Genomic DNA, 19,571 nt, shown 5'->3' with positions numbered 1-19,571 from the left:
ACCCACCTCCATCCATTTGCTTCTACTATATATTAGGAATAGATTAAATGATTCTGTTACCACATGATCATTATTTCATTATGCTGAAAATTTTATAAGAGAGCTTTCACATTCTTAACAAGTTTGGAGCTTATTATATAACATGCACTAGACTTCCTCAAATATAAAGACCATTCATAAGCCCTCAATATGGTAGTGGCTAGCATGCACTTGTACTGATTTCTGGCAGCCACCCCATTCAAATAACAGCCAGAACAACATGCACCATTTAAAAGTCATAATGCATTTACAGACTCAGGGAGTGAAAGAGCAACAGGATCACTTGTTGATCTGCTAGTGGCCCAACAAGGAAACATTTATCTAGATACAAACAATAACGTATTCATTGTAAGATATGTAACTGAATCTCTTTGTGGGTTTGTATATAAGTTTGGCATTCATTGCGTTAAGAGATTTTGGGGGAGAGATTTTTTAACAGCAGATAGACTAAAGCATGTTACTAATTTGCAATTGAGTTTATGTTTTATAATGTTCATACGATTTTGGTCTCCTTCTGTAGGCTCTCCCTCTTGCAATGGACTTGGTGAATTTATGTCTCTAGCTCTCAGCAGAATGCACAGATTAGAAACATTCCGCTATGCAAGATCCTTGCACAACAATTGATTCTTCAATTTCTGAAAAACAAGCAGAAGAATGGTCCAATAATCATAAAATTTTGCAAAAAGGGTTACAATCAATCATAATAGCTTCTAAGAAGGCAATTGCAACCAAGGAAAAGATTTATCCGGAATGAATCATAGCTCATTGTTTTTCACAGAACCAAGAAACTTAAAATGTATTTCATACAGAACAACATTGAGGTGAATCCTACTATCTACAACACATACATCTGTAACTGTTGCTTATTTACAAAGGGTTAGGTAGCTATGGATTGCAGACCGTATCTAAATTGTTAAAAAGAAGCAAAACAATAACAGAGAATCCTATTTAATTACTTAAACATAAACACTTTGTACCAATTGATTTAGACACTATTATTAGTTATTATCAAAACTAAAAGTTTGTAATTGTACCTCTGATAGAGCCAACAATCCAGCCTTCTTAATGCTAACCATGGGATCACTACAGGCTGCACCCATTGCTTGCAGCATCGTCTCATCTGGAGGCTTCCCCAAAAGAGCTGTTGACTTTGTCATCAGATTCAAAGCAGCTTTTCGAACGGCCACTTTTTCATCCATACACCGTCTCCTCAACAGAAATCCTAAATCCCTATGAGCTACCCCTGGAGTGATTGGTGTTGCACCTAGACCATCTGCATTGGAATGAGGTGAAGGTGTCTGACGTCCAAAGGAGGGGCACTCCTGCCCTGGAGTGAAACACTTTTCAGCATCTGATGGCTGTGCATTCAACCCATGAACCATATTGTTCTCTGCACCCCGAAAGCCCATTAATCCTTGCAAACGAATCCGATGTTCCATATCAGCTGAGAGAATTTCTATAGCTTGGGCCATGTTTGTGAGGGCACGGGCACGTATTGCAGGGACTTTGTCAGAACAACGGTGAAGCAGGGCCTCAAGGCACCTCTCTCCCCACCAAATGTTTTTTGTTGTCTGTAGACTCACTTTGCTGCTATTGGCATTGGCATTAACATTGGCAGATCCTTGATTGTCCTTGTCAGAGCACTCAGCACCTTCCAACATGGAATCCTCATCCCCATTATCTGTCTCCTTGTTCATCAAAGCATCTGCCGCATTTCCATCCTCAAAAAGATCTGCATTTTCCAGTTGCTCAACAATAGAGCTGTCCTCTCTTTCAACCTCAACCTCTCTGTTCAGCCCCAAAGGATCAGACAGAGCTCCAAGAAGGGAAACAGCCAGATCCACTGCCATCAGTCTGTAACGAGGCTTTCCTAGAGACAGCTTAGCCACAAAATTCCCAAACTCCCTCTGTTCCCTTCCACTCAACTCTCTAACAATCATCAGAATTGCCTCCACTGTAAGTGCTCGGGCATCAGTCTTCTCCGGAGCTTTCACACTCAAATACCTTGTAAGTGCCACCACCGATCTCCTTACCGATTGACTTTTGATAGCAATCATCTCTTTTGTAACAAATTCAAGAGTAGCAACCCGGATTTGAGCCCTATGCTGGGTGTTCCCACCTGAAATCAGTTCAAATTTTGAGTTATGTTATAAAAAAAATTACAAAAATATATATACCCAATTTCTCATTTCAGAAATTAAAGAATTACATATTATTGGCTAATATATTACACAAAAACATATATTTACAGTTAATTATTGAAGTTCTCATTTCAGAAATCAAGGAATGAAGTTTTGAAATTGATGGTTTGATATTTAAGAATCAACTGTGTGATTGTTTAAGGTCTGACATTTCAAGTGAGCTGCCTCTCTTTGAAGATGACTAAGGCAGCTCACTTGATATGTCAGACCATAAACAAGCACTCAGTTGATCCAGAATTTACTCTAGATATAACTGCCCACGAAAGCATTAGTTAATTTCCTTCTTTTTATGAAACTATATTTTGAAACTTGTGTAAGAAATTTTTAAGAGTAAGAATACATACAAAGCCTTGATTGCCAATTTACTGAGCAGACAAATCTAATATTTGAAAAATCCATGAGAAAATACTAACATGAATACCTGTAAATAATTGGATCATTTGTTTACCCATTGACTGATATACTTTTTGAAAATTCAAGAAGATACTGCTAACAGTTATTGATCACTAATTTACCAGAGTTGCATGGACACAGATACAGTATCAGATGCAGCTTTTTTTCTTTATTTTTTTTCTAATGCTATAAGAGGAGATTGATTATTTGAGAGGAAATATAGACTCATTGACAATTCTTACTATATTCCAAAATGTTTATAGTTATAGACATAATGTCATCATCAAAATATATCATCAATAGAATCACATGCAATTAAAAATGTCACCATTAATCTCTAGAAATTGAAGGTCTTCATCATCAAGATTCTTTGGAGAGTCACAATTGTTGAATTATGACCAACAATACTCTTGAAACTAGATGAAGATGCCCCCAAGGATCCTCCTCCCATGTCGAAACCCTCAACAAGGGGACTGAAATGTGTCAATGCATTATGGATACATCATTCGTCTCAAGCTTGATCCACAAACTATCAAAATTTGTCAAATTCATGTACTATAACATTAATTCCACCTTACTACTTGCTTTAACAAATGAGGTATTTAAAGAGGTATGAATAATGTAAACTAAATCAGAAATGAATCATGTAATGTCCCCTTTCTATCACACAACATATGATGTTGTCATTAGCCTATTTCTCCATGGTCCCGTAGGCTAACCAGGACATTCAAGGGATCTTGAGGATATTTGGCCTAGGCAGTTTCAGTTGCAGGCGATTCTGACGTGTTTTGATGTTTTTTTAGATACCTACTATTTATAGTAAGTCAATTGGGCCAGGTTTGGATAAACAGTGAACTCATTAATAATATCTTGTTGATGATAGTATCGATTTTGACTAGAGATTTTAATAATCGTTTGCAATTATTAATTTATTTAACAATAAAGTTGTTATTAAGTTGAATTAATTATTTAACTTTATTAATGTGGGAACTTAAGTGAAGGGAAAAGTTATTTAAAAATAAAAAGTTCCCTTTCACTAAAAGTACTTGGAGACTCAAAATCAATGTTGATGGCACATCTCGTGGTAATCCGATGCCCTCTAGTGCTGGATGTGTTGCCAAACGCTCTAATGGAATGATCATTGCTAGATGCAAACAACACTTATCTTTGGGCACAAACAATGAAGCCGAGGTAAAAGCAGCTTCTCTGGCGGTTCAAGTACGGTAAAGACTAGGAGTTGACAAGCTACATTTGGAAGGCGACTCCCAAATTATCACACAGGCTTTAATTCGAGGCGAACCTCAAAACTGGAGGTTAGATAAGGAGATTAGATGGATTAGAAACATTCTCAATGCCGTTCAAGAATTCAAAATATCCCACATCTTAAGAGAAGGGAACATGGACGCTGATGCATGTGCTAACCAAGCGTTTGAGTTGCAAGTTGGCGACATTAGGTGGGAAGTATTTTCTCCTAACGGCTAGATCATGGAGACTTTTTTTAACCTAGACAAACTAGCAATGGTAAGAAACTCAATCCAAGATTGGCACCCAGAGACCATAAATGCAAATCAAATCATAGTACGAGATCTTTCCAACTTGGTGCACCAAGATATGGTTTCATCCTAAATCTTTATCAGATTTAGCGAATGTTTTAAACCATGGCATTATAGGGGAATAGGTGGCGGCGACGCTCAGCAACTCACGCATGCGAGGGAAGTTAATGTCCCTCCCATTTATATTTGCCAACCTCGTAAGAATAATGCATTAAATTGCCTTGTAAGGACGAGGAGGTGGTTGGATTGGCTTCTTCAACAAGCTTGGACTTAGATGTAAAAGGCATTGGAAAGATCATACCATCACTCAACTCAACCTCTTCTCTATCAAACCGGTTTCGTAGGGTATGTAATGGAGCTGAACTTTTCTCTCCAAGCCACGCGACCTATGATGGCGTTTTGGGGGTCGACCTCTAATGAGAGACTCTCAAACATTTTCCTGTTTGAAGAGATGACCTTTCTTACGAGGGTAAAGATTGTTTTCGGCGATGAGTACATGCAAGGTGAATTCAAATACCGAATGAATGTCGAGATTGCTTCCATGTTCGCAGCTTGGTGTTTGGAGTTGGAGAGCAAAGAGCAAGTGGAGTGGATCATACGAGGTTGTGTTCAAGAAGAATGGTGTGGAGATTTGGATAGTTTCTTGAGGATGACTAGGGATGGCGCGGGTTTTGTATGTCCAAATGGTACCTGGTTGCATGCCAGTGAATTCAAACCTCATCTACGCCCTTACCTCATATGGAGTGCCAATTGCAACAAGGAGATTTGGCATGCCTCTGCACAGATAGGGTTGCATGGAGTCAAGGAGTTTTTGAAGACGTGGGAGAAGCGAGAGTTGAAGATGGAAATGGAGAAATGGGGAGACTTCGAGGCCAAATCCTCCCAGTCCAGAAGCTCCATATCCACAAAGCGCAAGCGTGGCCGCCCAAGGAAGTCGAGGAAGAGGCAGAACCGACATACACTGTGGATTGGTTTCCCTCTCGAGGATAATGACAACGTCGAAGACCCCGAGGAGCAAATGCAACAAGTTGCAACGTCCAGCAGGAAAGGCGAGGAGATTATTTTTGTATCTTAAAACAGAACAGGATTTGGTTTGTTTTTTGCTTTGTTCAAAGTTCAAACATTTATATGATAAGATACTGTGTAATATGCTGGTTCCCAAAAACGGACGACGGGTTTACACTGCTTACAGGGCAAAGACCAAGTTGATTTCCTCCAAATATCTATGGAGAGCCACCTCCAACTATCAATATCTGTCAAGCTTGGACCAACAATAACAAGGATAGAGGGTCCTCCTGCACTTTAAGCTCTGCAAAACCAGGGAGGGTGATCCCTTCAATAAGAAATTTTCTGCTCTCCGCAAGGATACTCAGGAACTTACTGGAAACAAAGCAAATTATCTCATTAATAAAACTCAACAAAAAGGGAGAATGCTCAAGGATGGCAAATCCTTCAGTGATCCTCAACCTTAACCTGGGGTATGAGAGATGATGAGACTATTTTCAGAAAATACATAAATCTTAGCAAATGATTGTTCTGATTGTTTATGAGATTCGTTCTAAGAGATCATGAAGAAGATAAAACCGGAAAACTGATAACCTAATGAGATTTTTTTGCAAAAATCAGTGCCTTGTTCATTTGGGCTACAGAGTCTATGAAAAATGTTGCTGAAAATCTGATAAAACTTCATCTAATAGTTGGTCTTGCCTGAAATAATACTGCCTTACAGTATTAATCTGCTTATAATCCTTTATCTGAACTACTTATCAAATCCTATGGTGAGCCTTATTTTCTCCGTAATCTTATTCAAGCATTTTAATTAACCCCTTGGATTAAAGCATTGAATAAAAGAGTACATGCATCATAACAATGCAATAAACAAAAGAAACCCTTGATCCCATTTGCTTAAAAGAAGATAAAATCACACACAGGAGAGTAAAGATTAGGAAACTATATTTGCATTAATATTATGAGCTATCTTTTATCAGATGATAGCCAAATTCAAATACAGAGTGACCCATTTAAAAAAGGGGAAACTGCCACTATTTTATTACAAGTTTGCTCTGCAAAATAACATTACAGTCCATGTTATTTCCTACGACTCTCTAGAACTATTTTGGACCTAACCCTGCAAAAAGATCTATTTTACAGAGATCTTTCTCAAAAAAATTCGGACCCTAACTAATGGCCTTGCATTCCCTTTTATAGAAAATAAGGGAGCAACAAGCTTCAGGCCATAAGACACTTGTCAACAATAGCTTCATTCCTTGATAATTAGCCCTAAAGGCTATGTACAATTATGTTTCAAAATATACACATGTCTATGCGCCGGCACCTGTGAATCATTGTTCTCAAACCGAAAATTGGTAGAAGCAAAACCGTTTGAGTCATGTCGTTATCACCCTAACACCTTCGGATGGCGTGTGAGATGTTGCATTTTTGTCCCATAGAGTATTTCCCTTCCTTAGAAAGGGAAACACGATCTCGGAAAGAGGTAAAGTTGCCCCTCAAGCTAGAGGGGAAACATAATATGCAGTGGGAGGTGAAGATAGAGGGGAAACATAATATGCTGGGGAGGGGTCGTAGCTTCCATGCAGCTACATGGATGGATTGTTGCCGCTCCCTACCCAGACATGTCCCTTTTTTGTTTCTCTGCGGGCTCTGTCTCAGAACCCTCTGCCACCCAGAGACTAAGTAGACACAACGGTTGTGCCATGCGTGACCTTTCTTCACAAGAAAGGGCTTTCACGCCCCCTCTGGCAATCCTCCCCACTTTCACATCCCATATGGCAATAGACATACTCACACATAAAAGAGAGATTCCATCCAGTATCACAGAGTATATTGCAACTCCATCTATAAGCTTGCTCGAACATCATTTCTTCTGCAGAAAGAAAAATTGCACCTAGAAAATGAAAAGGCTTCATACTCTTCTACCGATTTGATCACCACCTTGCTGTATTTATAGATGAACCATACTTCATCAAGTAGTGCTTGCTCTTGAAACATCATCACTCTGGTGCTCTCAATTTGCTCTACCAACTATAGACACTAGAATTCATGCATATCACATCTACTGTATTCTTCTGTCAAGTTTCTCCTGATGCGAACGATTTTATTCTGATCTTATTCCTCTTTTCAGTGTACAATCTCCTGCTTCAGGATTTCTGTCAACAAGTAAATCTCTGAATTCATCAGAGAACTCGTGATTCATCACACCTGAACTGGAAGCTTATCCAAATCCTTTCACATCTTTGAGCTATCATCTTTGACTGTCAAATCAATCCTGAATCGACAAGCCTGAATCCCATTCGTTTTGCCCTTTCCCGCGAGCTATAACCGATGCCTCCAGAAATCCATCCAAACTTCTCATTTGAAACTCAACCGCAAATCTCATCTAACTTGGCAAATCTAACGGTCATTTCCTACCAACTTAGTAGTTTGACTTTCCAATTGTATTGTGGACCCGCAAAATCCTGACTGGATAGTGCCATATCATTCTTCGACTAAGCTCCGTCAGCAACCTCCCTGTAAGGCCTCATGATCAGACAGGGACACGTGGCATCATCTTGCGATACCGTGGTCCGTAACCACCTTGCAAATTCTATTGCAAGAATACGAGGGTCGTCTGATCTGTTCGATCTTTACCACTTTGCATACTACTCGTCAACTCCTTCAAGACTTAAAAATCAAGCACCTTTTACTTTAGGATAAAACATCCTCGTTCACTCTGAGCACGTGCAAATTAATGGGACTATTAGTAGACCGAACTTTACCGCCTGCAAACCGGTATTACAAAGCTTTCAACTGGTTGCGCTGCTAACCTCTGATAACACGCGGCATCATCTCGCGATGCCACGGTCATTAAAATCCTCGCATCTTTGATTGCGGGGAAGCGCTAGCCATTGGATCTATCCATTCTTTAACATATGGTCGGGGTATTTAGCACTTGCTGGACTTAAGAAAATATAAGTGTGAGCATTTAAAAATTAGAAGGGGACCGGTAATAGGGAAGTTACGCATTTGACTTAGGAAATTTCATCTCACGAACCGGTTAGCCAACATTTTACTTAGGGAATAAAATGGACCCGTTCATGGAAAGGGTATCCTCGGTTTTAAGTGGGAAAAAGTAACAGCGAAATATATCATTTCTAGGGTTTTCTTCACAAGAATGTAAAAGTTTTGATAAATCCTAAACCCTAAGCCTTGAACCACTCTATCTTTGAGCCAATATTTTGCAATATCAACACTTAGAGGACCCATTATTATTTTCTAAATGGATTGAACTAATGTCTACCCCACTTGAGGGATTGGTCTTAAGATTATTAATTGAATTACTCATGTTTTGTAGGGTTTGCAGAAGCACTTGGGTGCGTTCATTCTGATACATTAATGCTTTGGTTGTAAACTCCATGAATGTTATCAACTCATCTTCTGTTTGTTCATCCATGTTATTGTTTTGATTGGAGTTAGAGTTTGCTACTAGATTTTTTCTTTCCCTTTTGGCTCTTTATGCCCTTTGATTATGTTGCATTAACTTATCTTCTCACAGGATGGCAAGATATAGCTCTAATACCAATTGTAATGTCCCCTACTAGGAGCCTACCTGTTTCCCAAAAGTTGACATACATTACTATGCATTATTAAGTTTAAATTCATATTACTAAACTAATGAATGAATTATTATTCGTAATACATTCACTATTTATTATATTTAGACCCATCTTAACTTATTTCCTAACCCTAATGAGGGATGGGGATTTACTGTCATAGAGCGCTCACACCAATCTACAAGGAGGCTTCCTCAAGGTTTCAAGACTTCGCCCCTACCCATCTTGGGCTCACTATCACTTATGAGGATTTACTTGCCCCTCCCTATACAGACCAACCTATCCACTCAAAGACATTAGCAAATGAATTAAGATGGAATCGTGAATATAATAATCTTTATGTATTAAGAATTAACATAAATGTAATCAAGTATAATTTTAATTTATTATTGTTGAAAAAAATACATAGCAACGGTCAGATAATTCTTCCCTTGATCGTACTTCACTGTATATGCACATTCTGATCACAGATCACAATATTATATGATGATCGATTTGCTCCATAATCATCCATATGACAATCGAATTATACATAGGATTGATTATGTTTGTATATCGATTATCAAGAGCGATGATTAATAGTTGTTTATTAAGTAATAGTATCGGTCTCACTAATTATACCGATTACTAATTGTTTGGTCAAACATTGTGTATGTTATAATCGGTTATCAATGGTCCTTCCTCCACATAGGAGTCACAATTCTATGTGGAATCATGTTGATTCCACATAGAGTCGTGACTCTGTGGACCACCGAGAGTATATATATCTCGGCCTTATTCCATTCGAGAACTGACAGAAAAAATGGTTGTTATAACAATAGCGGTAGATATCTTTTGTGCATACAGCAGTCGATAACTTTGTTCATACAGCAATTGATATCATTGTGCATACAGCAGAGATCTGCTATCCAATACGTTGTGATATTATATTGAATATTGGGTGATCTTCAGTTACATTAATAATATAATCTGAACTGTGTAATCAGCTTTAAAAGCAATTCTGATTCATACTTACTACTGTACATAATTCTATACTACATTATAATTTAAAATTACCTATATATAAAATCTGATCCACTTTAACATGGTATCAAAGCCAGGTTAAGGAAAAGATCAGATCAGATTTAAAAAAGCGAGATTATCCTTCTACTACCATCTTCAAAATCATCATCTCCTATTAACATCAAGATGGTGAATGGGATTAGAGTTGAAGACAGACTCGAGGGAGCATATAATTTCGTATCTTGGAAGTCCAGAATGATGCTTGCCTTGAGTGAAAACGAATTAGATGGATTTGTGAAGAAAGCCATATCGGACCCAGCAGAAGAAGATGAAAAGCTTCAATGGATGAGAAAGAACAATAAAGCCATGAAGATGTTAGTTGACTCAGTGAAAGATCATATTGTGCCAATTATCTCCAAGATGGAGACTGCCTATGGCATGCTCAAATCATTAGAGAACATGTATGAGATAAACAACACAAGCCGAGCTCTTGCTCTAAAGCAACAACTCCATCATGTCAAAATGACAAAAGGCGAATCATCACCTCATACTTCATGAGGATTACTGAATTGAAAGATCAACTCTCTACTATAGGTCACACAATAGAGAGGAAAGAATTAACCATGCTGGCACTAAATGGTCTCCCCTCCTCATGGGAGGCATTTATTCAAGGGATAAGCGCAAGATCAAATCTTCCTAAGTTTGATCGATTAAAGCAAGATTGCATTCAAGAAGAATCTAGATTGGCTATAAGAGGCATTGGCCAAAGCTCCATAAATGTAAACATTCATGTTCTTGCCTCCCACTCCACAAAGATGAAAGGTAAGAAAGGACATTTCAAAAGGAAGAAAGATGAGGAATATAATGGTGCTCCTACATTCAAAAGAAGGAAGGATATTTCAAAAATCCAATGCTTTAGATGTGACAAATATGGTCACTATGCAATACAATGTCCTACCAGGACTATGCCTCAAGCTTCCATTGCACATGTTGGTGAAACTCTTCCACAAAAGGATTCAGATGGATTCATATTCTGACTTGAAAGAGATAAGTTTTTTTTTATGATTGAATAATGTTCATGAATTTCATATGTAGTTATTAATTCATCCAATTACATTATGTGTGTCACTTGTGAATCAACATTGTTAGCAGACATTTGTTTATGACAAGCTGCATCCGAATATCCTGTGGTTAAATTTCTTCAATTTACTATGGGAAACTTATCCCTTACATACAAGACATCCTTAGGAGCACAGCTTGTGGACTTTTAGAGTTCTATTTGTGATTAAGAGATTGAAATTCAGGAGGAATATGCAGACGACTTTAGTGAAGTTTTTTTTTTGAGATTTTGAATTTCCATTTTTATGAAACAATATTTACTTACAGAAGTGCAACAGTCTTGGAAAAGATTTCAATTCATTTGTGCAGGGCTCGATCTTATGAGAGTAGATCCACGGTGGTTTGGATCTAGCACTTTCAGACGTATGAGGATCATACCAGAAAATGAGAGTCTCCTGAAGCAAGATATCTCCCATTATTGGGTCCATGTGAGCATAGGATGCTTCTGTGACAGAGGGGGCAACTAAGAAGATATGCTTCGATTGATATTCAAGGATCTTGATCATATTGATTCAGAGGGAGTGGACCATGTCAAGATGGTTTCTCTAGTGATTAATCAAAAAACTATGCTTCATGAGATAAAGTCCCATATATATAGGTTGAAAGGCCTTTATGCTGATTCATAGGGCATGATATTTCTAGATAGATGAATACTTGGTGAGCTTGGAATACATCAAGAGTGATGCAAACTCCAACCTTGTATTTCATGAAAGGTCAAGGCATGTGGAGATCAAGTGGAAAGGTATGTTATTCAATTGAGATATATTAGTATAGATGAACAAACTGCAGATATCCTCACCAAGCCTCCCTCTAGAATAAAGTCGCATACTTTCGAGGTAAGCTTGGTATGGTAGAAAATGTAGCCCTAGCTGAGATTGAGTCTCAGCAACATTGATTTGTTTTAATAGTAGTAATGTAATCTTTATGATGTTTAAAGTGTAAACTCTTATTAATACAATCTTGTTAATCTGATATAGTTCATGATTAGTGTCATGTGTGTGACTCCATGACAACATTGGTTCAGTACTTGATGAGCCCCTGTGAACATTATTGTGAGGTGACGATCTCTCAATAATGAACACTTGTACTTCTAATCATTATCGTAAGGTGACAATCTTACGATATTGATTGATCATACCATTATGATGGATATCATGGGACGTGATATCTATGGACATGTCATAATGGTTTATATCTTTGTAGTAATATCTATGGATATGTCATAATGGTGGATATCATGAGACGTGATATCCATGGATAAACCATAATGGTGGATATTACATAAAGAGATACTCATGGTGGATTTCATGTGACGTGAAATCCGTGGACATGCCATTAAGTAATTTCTTTAGATATACCATCATGGTGGATATCATGAGACGTGATATCCATGGACAAGCCATAATGGTGGATATTACATTAAAAGATTTATGGTGGACATCATGTGGCATGATATCCGTGGATATGCCATAAATCCTGATATCACAGTGAGGTGATATCTTTCTCTCGCACAATAGATGAAGCTATTGTGTTCTCAATGTGGTGATATAACTTATTAGGATAGAAGAATTCCTCCCTAGCTAAGAGGGAGTGTTGAAAAAAATACCTAGCAACGGTCGGATAATTCTTCCCTTGATCGTACTTCACTGTATATGCACATTTTGATCACAGATCACAATATTATATGATGATCGGTTTGCTCCATAATCATCCATATGACAATCCGATTATACATAGCATTGATTATGTTTGTATATCGATTATCAAGAGCAATGATTAATAGTTGTTTATTAAGTAATAGTGTCGATCTCACTAATTATACCGATTACTAATTGTTTGGTCAATCATTGCATATGTTATCATCGGTTATCAATGGTCGTTCCTCCACATAGGAGTCATGACTCTATGTGGAATCATGTCGATTCCACATAGATCCGTGACTCTATGTGGACCACCGAGAGTATATATATCTCGGCCTTATTCCATTTGAGAACTGACAGAAAAAGTGGTTGTTATAACAATAGCGATAGATATCTTTTGTGCATACAGCAGTCGATAACTTTGTGCATACAGCAGAGATCTACTATCCAATACGTTGTGATATTATACTGAATATTGGGTGATCTTCAGTTACATTAATAATATAATCTGAACTGTGTAAATCAGCTTTAAAAGAAATTCTGATTCATACTTACTACTGTACATAATTCTATACTACATTATTATTTAAAATTACCTATATATAAAAACTGATCCACTTTAACAATTATTATCAACAAATACAAAAGTCTATTGACAGTACTTCTCATATACTTTATACCAGAATCTAGAACAAAATATATAATCATTATCTATAACAAAATGCAAACATAGCACAGCATAAATGTAAGCCAATATATGATCATGGGTATGATACAGCACACCCCTTTTACTATTCTGATTATTGATAGGTATTTTTTCTGATTTTCACTTGATATAGACTTAACGTCCTTATTCCCTTCTTCTCCTTCAATGCCTCTATTTGAAGTTGGATTTCCAACAAATATATGCCTCCTTCCTTATTGAACAGTGGTATCCTTCCTCATCACACCTAGTCTCTCAAAAGTGGTGACTCTTCACTTGACTAAGTGGTATGATTTGCTAATAAACATAACCAGCCATTGCTTAAGGATCAGCTGTAATGTTTAAGTGCATGTTCCTTCATGTGCGATCAACTTTAAGATGAGATATTGCCAATAGAGAGTCGACAACTGCTCCCATGACTCAGACCTGTTGTGACCTTTTCACACATCGCCCCAGTGCAAATGGGGACCCCCACTTCTTTTCGTTTTTAGGGTAGATGTTTTGCCCGGTTGTCTTAGTTTAGCAATAATTTCCTAGTGTTTGCCTTTTCTCGTGAGAGGGTGTTGGTCAAAATGCAAAAGGTTGTTAAGGTTGCAAGGGAGCGATCTTAAGTGTCAAGTCTCTTTAGCGTGTCAATTTGTCCTTTTGAAGTCAATTTTCCTCTTTACCTTAGAAATTTTGAGCAAAAATGATAGATGTAATTTTTGTGAAAGTCCAAATGGGATATGGTTTTCCACTCTTGGGGACTCAAAACAATGCAAAACAAAGTTAAAAATCCTTAAAGTCCCTATAGGAGCCGTTTTTCCACTCCTGAGAGGTGAAATAAGTCAAAAATGTTAAAAGTCTCGATGGACTTCTATTTTCCACCCTTCAAAACTTGGGAAATTTCATAAAGTCTTGATGGAAATAGAATTTCCACTACATAAATTGATGAAATTGGGTAAGTTTGGACTGTAAATGTGTGAGAATCAACTTAGTCCCGATGGAAGCGTTTTTCCATTGAGCAATAAAAGTGAAAATTGATAAAGTCCCAATAGGGGTCATTTTTCCACTCCATTTTGAGCATGAAGGTACCAAATTAATGTTAAGGATCATAAAAGTCTTGATGGAAATCGAATTTCCACTCCACGTCTAAGTTTGCAAGTGATATTGTGGAAAGTCCCGATGACTAGAGAATTTCCACTCAAGGAAGAATGTTTACAAGTCAAAAATGCATTAGTCCCGATAACCCATGTTTTCCCACCAGGCTGGTATATTATAATATTTATCCCACATTCATTGTGGAGTGGAACAAAGTGGGATGAAAGTGAATAAGACTACAAGTGGATGAATGAGCAAAGGTAATAGAAATCCATCAGTCCCAATGACCTTGGATTTTCCACTCAAGTCAAGCAAATTTTTTTATAAGGACTGAAGTGTCCCTATGGAGGAGATCGAATCTCCACTTGGGGCTGATTTGCAAGGACTTGAACAAGTTTAAGTGTCCAAATGACCATCAATTTTCCACCAATGGGCTGGAGATCAAATCAACACAAAATTTCAAGGACAATGAGTCTTGATGAGGGTCAAATTTCCATTTGAGGGCTGAATTTGCAAAGAGAGTAAAAGGGAATGTGCAAAATGCTTTGTCCCTATATCCATCGATTCTCCACCAAGGGACGGATCAATTAAAATGAAGATCAATGACAAAGTAGCCCCTATAGGCATCAAATTCCCACCAAGTGAAGAAATGGACAAAGATAATGCAGATGTTTTAGGAACTAATCTGTCCTTATGATGATCGATTTCCCACCAAGGTTGAAACAAGGCTTATCCCATAGGTGTTTAATTTAATATTTGTTTGTTTGCAGGTCTACTACAAGGAAGGGAAGCACAATGATCAAGGTTTGAGGTGAAAGAGGATGCAGCTTGCAGGGATACCAAGGGCTCAACACTGCAAAGCAACAAATGATGAAAGATCAACTCCAAGGGGACAAGCAAGTGAAATGCAAGAACGAAGAAACTTAAACAATGCTATGAGGAGGAATCAAGGTTCAAATCCAAGAAAAGATAAAGGTACGATTTGGAGAAAAGACTCTACAAGCATATTGCAAGGACAACAACACAAATGTGAATGAGAAAGATCAACATTTCGAGGATGGGATGAGGATTTCAAGACAAGGATTTCAAAAAAAGCAAAGGCGAGGACTAGCTCAAACATGAAGAAACTTCACTATGATGGTAAACGTGAGGGAAAGACAAATCCAAGACATGATCACAAGGAATTCCAAACATCATGAAGAATGTTCAAGGCAAATTGATTAAGTCTACAAGGCTAGCTAAGATGGCATTCCAGTCACCATTCATTCAATCTAAGGGTAGCAAGTCAGCATTCATTCAAGGATGGAACAAGTGACACGCGGCGCTATATCAAATATTATTTATCTTACCTATCCTCATCTCTCGTTGACCAAGTAATGGTGGTTGTAACAAACCATAATTAGGATTTTATATTGTAATCTTGGCCATTGATCTTGAATCAATCCGAGCCATTCATTGTAATGAGACCTCTATATAAGGCTCAGTGCTCTCATTGAAAAGGCCAATGTTAGAAGAGTAGAAGAATAGTTGCTAAGGCAATTAGGAATTAGAAGTTAGAGTAGAGTAGGGTAGGAGAAGAAGAAATTTTTGTTAAGACATGTAAATGAATATACTTGTTTCATTGAAGATATGGTGAAATTTGTTGTTTCAACAAGTTGCATGGTTTGCACTTTTCATTTGTTTTAATGTTGGTTAATTGAATGAAAGATCTTGTGGATGATTAATGGTGAAATTCGCATATCCATACCGCTAGCAGTTTGTTGATTGTAAACTTGCCTTGCGTGGTCAACTAGAATCCTTACTTAGGCTTAACTTCAATTGCTATTCACACATTGATACGCATTGTCTTGATGGTGTCGATGTTGTTGGTGGTAATTTGAACACCAAATACTTACCTTAGAAGATTACACTAGCTTTGTGGAGTTGTTCATTGATGTCCAAGCAAAGTCTAGTAGAGTTTCACCAAGTCCTTCACTACTTCTTGCATTCCTAGGATTAGACTAGCTTCATAAACCCTTCTCTTGTTCCAATTCAAATTAGTTTAGGAGAGAATGCGTCGCAAGATTGCAATATTTGATGATCAAGTTCCGGTAACATTCAAGCATTCATGTACAATGTAAGTCCCCTTGTGAACCCAGTAAATCACATCAAACCATTGAGCTTATCCATAAGTCAAGACCTGACAGTAGAAACCTTGAAGTCTTCCATTTGATCATATAGTTTAGCATTTGGGAAGATTTTGTTCAAGAGGATAAAATACCAATTTTGTGTTAGAGGTGTCTAAAAACACATCAACAAACCAATCAACATTAATATAACTAATGAAACAATTACACTATTCCTACTTCAAGCGATTTAACTAAACATGTGTTTGAGGCCAATTATACTGTATATTAGCAGCTTCATACTTGATGAAATTTAAATTGATTTTATAATCAGGGGCATGACATTTGTGTTTGTGAAATGAGGCAAAATATGTTATAAGCCCTCACTTTAGAGCAAAATTAAGAGTGAAGAGAGTTTTTTTTTTTTAAATGCTTTTCTTTCATTGTTGGGCCCATTTGACCATGGATTCTCCATGGTTTTCTCGAGAACGACTTTGGTTCGGATAGGATTTGCCTACGGAACATGGAAGGGTACCCCAAGCAAAGCCTGGGGAACCTGAACCATACCCAGCCCCATAATAGGCCCTATACCAAACCCTTATGAGGACACAGAGCAATTTGAGAGAACCCAATAACAAGGGATTTTATTAACAAATCTTTGATGGTCACCCCCTCTAGAAATATACTTCAACTATCCTACTCTCTTCCTTAACAAGCCATCATTATCCAGTCCTTGTGCTGCTGCTGCAAGAAGTGTGCAATGGTCAAAATCTCAACTCAAGATTTTAGACTTTAGCATGACTTGAGGGCAGGCCTCAAATAATGTTGTCGAACTTATGGTCTGCAAGTTTGGCCTCCTGCTCTCCATAAAAGAAAATCTTTAGAATCTACCTGTTTAGGGAGATTATAAGTTGACAACCCAATGCATCTCAGGTAACCATGTTCGGCTTGTCCAACTTCATCTATTGCTAGCCCATATTTCAAGGATCCTTCTAATTAGATAATAGAATTATCTAACTTACAAAAAAGCCAATGAAGATATCTAGTTGTGCCCCCCTTCAGCCTGTATACAAAATTTCAAAACTCAAAAAGCTGACACATCTAACTATCTCAGAGAATCCCACTAGCTATGGTCAACTTCTCCAAGGACCAGTTTATTGTTTCGTCTGATGTATCCTTGTACTTTCGCTAACATATTTTTTGTGACTAGTACTTTCGGTAACATATTTTCTGTGACCAAATAAAACCATTAGTTTTAGAAAAAAATATGCATCGCATTTTTCCAAAAACAAAACAATAGGTAAAACTATACTTAGAATTGCATGAGACAGTTCTAACAATATGATTGCCCCAAACAGTTTTGATTATTACTGCATCGATTGATGATCAAATGTAATTCAACAAATAACGAATTTTATTTTCAAAACTTCCAAGACTAAATATTGAATATGAAGTCTACATTCAGCAATTAACAAATCTAATTTTTAAAAATTCAAAAGAAATATGATTACCAATAAAATATTTTATTGTCAATTCACAAATTATTGAATCTAATTTTTGACAATTACACCAATATGGATGGATAAGAAATCTTTGATCATTAATTTGACAATTGATAAATTTTACTTTTGAAATATTTTCAAACAATCTATCAATCAGAAGCATTAAGATTTTACAGTCTATTTAAATGAATTTTCTATAAAAAATTTAAAATATTATAATATAATTATTAGACCAACATTTTGAATCAGATCCCGTGAAATTAGTAAAGATTTAAAAAGGTGATCTAATAATGAAAATACGAAGTGTGATCCAAAAATATATAAAAATTCCTACACACTTTTCTCCAAAAAGCTTGAAAAATCTAATTAGCCGACTGAAAAAATGATAACCAAAAAATCACCTGACCTGAATGAGTCAGCATGATGCTTGGACTGAGTGCCTTGAGGAGAGCAACCCCAGTAGCCGTAGTATCCCCATGATTAGGATGGAGAACCTTGAGCATCATCCTGAAGCAAAGCCTGGGCACCAAGGGCGTTGATGCAGACGTCTTGGGAACTCCAACCCTTTTAGCCCTAGACCCCCTGGCCAGTTCCGGATCCTCCCCCCCACTCAAATCACACAACAGATAAGGAATCTCTGCGAGAAGCTCGATAAGAGACTTCAAGCATTCCGGGTTCCCCTTCAACTGCAGCACATCAAGCAGCAATTCAACCCTTCTCAAAATCTGCATCAGCTGATCCACACTCACAGAATCCCCTGTTTGCCCCTGCCTCTGACTACCCTCGTCACAACAATTAAAATCATCTTCCTCACCATTGTCACTGTTGTTAGTATAGGCTGTTTGTTTTCCCGCTTTTTTAGAAGCCCTTTTCTTCGGACCCTTTCTGGGCCTATTTGATTGCTCGTGATTATTGTTATTATTAAATTCTTCATTTGATCTTCTGCATAAATTTCTAAAGCACCTGATAAGGGCAAGAAATGCAAGAGGAGTGAAAAAGCTGTAAACAGGGCATGCAGGGGCAAGTATGATACCCAGAAAAGCATCGGCCGCCATGAAGGCGGCAGAGCCTGCTCTGTTGTCCATAACCCCTGCAAGGGCCTGCCCGACAAGTCCCAGCGGTACTCTCTTAGATGCCACGTTATCCCAAAGTTGGGGGTCCACGTCAACAGTGCCGGCATTGCTGCTACCAAATATCTGGTAGAGTTCTGCTACAGTGGCATTAGAAAGAGAAGGACCCAAATCGCTGAGGCCCTGTTCCTCTACGGCCTCTCTCCCGGCGGATTCGATCACGGATGCTGCTCCCTCCATTGCTTTTCTCAGTCACAAGCTCTTTCTTTACCCGCTTTTTCAATTTAAATGAGTTGCCGCTCTTCTTTCTATTTTGCTTGGATTTAGTTTAATCCCAATTTATTTTAAATTTCTTGTTAATAATTATAAATTCGAGTTAATGTTGTGAGTACATTTATAATGGTATATCTCTCTTTTTTTTTAATGGTGTATGCTGATTAGATTGTGTGAGAATCCAAAAGCATGCACCATTAATCATATGGATTCTAGAAATCTACTAATGTCTTCTTTTTTTTTCAGTTTTGTGTCTATTTTGAAAAACATCTTAATATAAT

At 37.6% G+C, this 19,571-nt stretch overlaps 1 protein-coding gene across 1 annotated transcript in view; it reads right to left on the bottom strand.

The window, feature by feature from the left end:
• The window catches only part of LOC131074691 (uncharacterized), a 30,823-nt gene extending 11,530 nt beyond the window's left edge, over positions 1-19,293 (bottom strand). Inside the window, exons 1-2 of the mRNA XM_058011375.2 lie at positions 18,354-19,293; positions 1,074-2,158 (exon numbers count right to left, since the gene is read on the bottom strand). Of these exons, the coding sequence (XP_057867358.2) occupies positions 1,074-2,158; positions 18,354-19,257 (1,989 nt within the window). The 5' untranslated portion in view covers positions 19,258-19,293. The remainder of the gene's footprint in view (positions 1-1,073; positions 2,159-18,353) is intronic.
• Positions 19,294-19,571: the final 278 nt, after the last annotated feature.

The sequence above is a fragment of the Cryptomeria japonica genome, chromosome 4 (genome assembly GCF_030272615.1).
Source record: "Cryptomeria japonica chromosome 4, Sugi_1.0, whole genome shotgun sequence".
In the NCBI taxonomy this organism is placed as follows: Eukaryota; Viridiplantae; Streptophyta; class Pinopsida; order Cupressales; family Cupressaceae; genus Cryptomeria; species Cryptomeria japonica.
The sequence above is the reverse complement of the archived record's forward strand: the minus strand, read 5'-3'. Positions and strand labels throughout refer to the sequence as shown.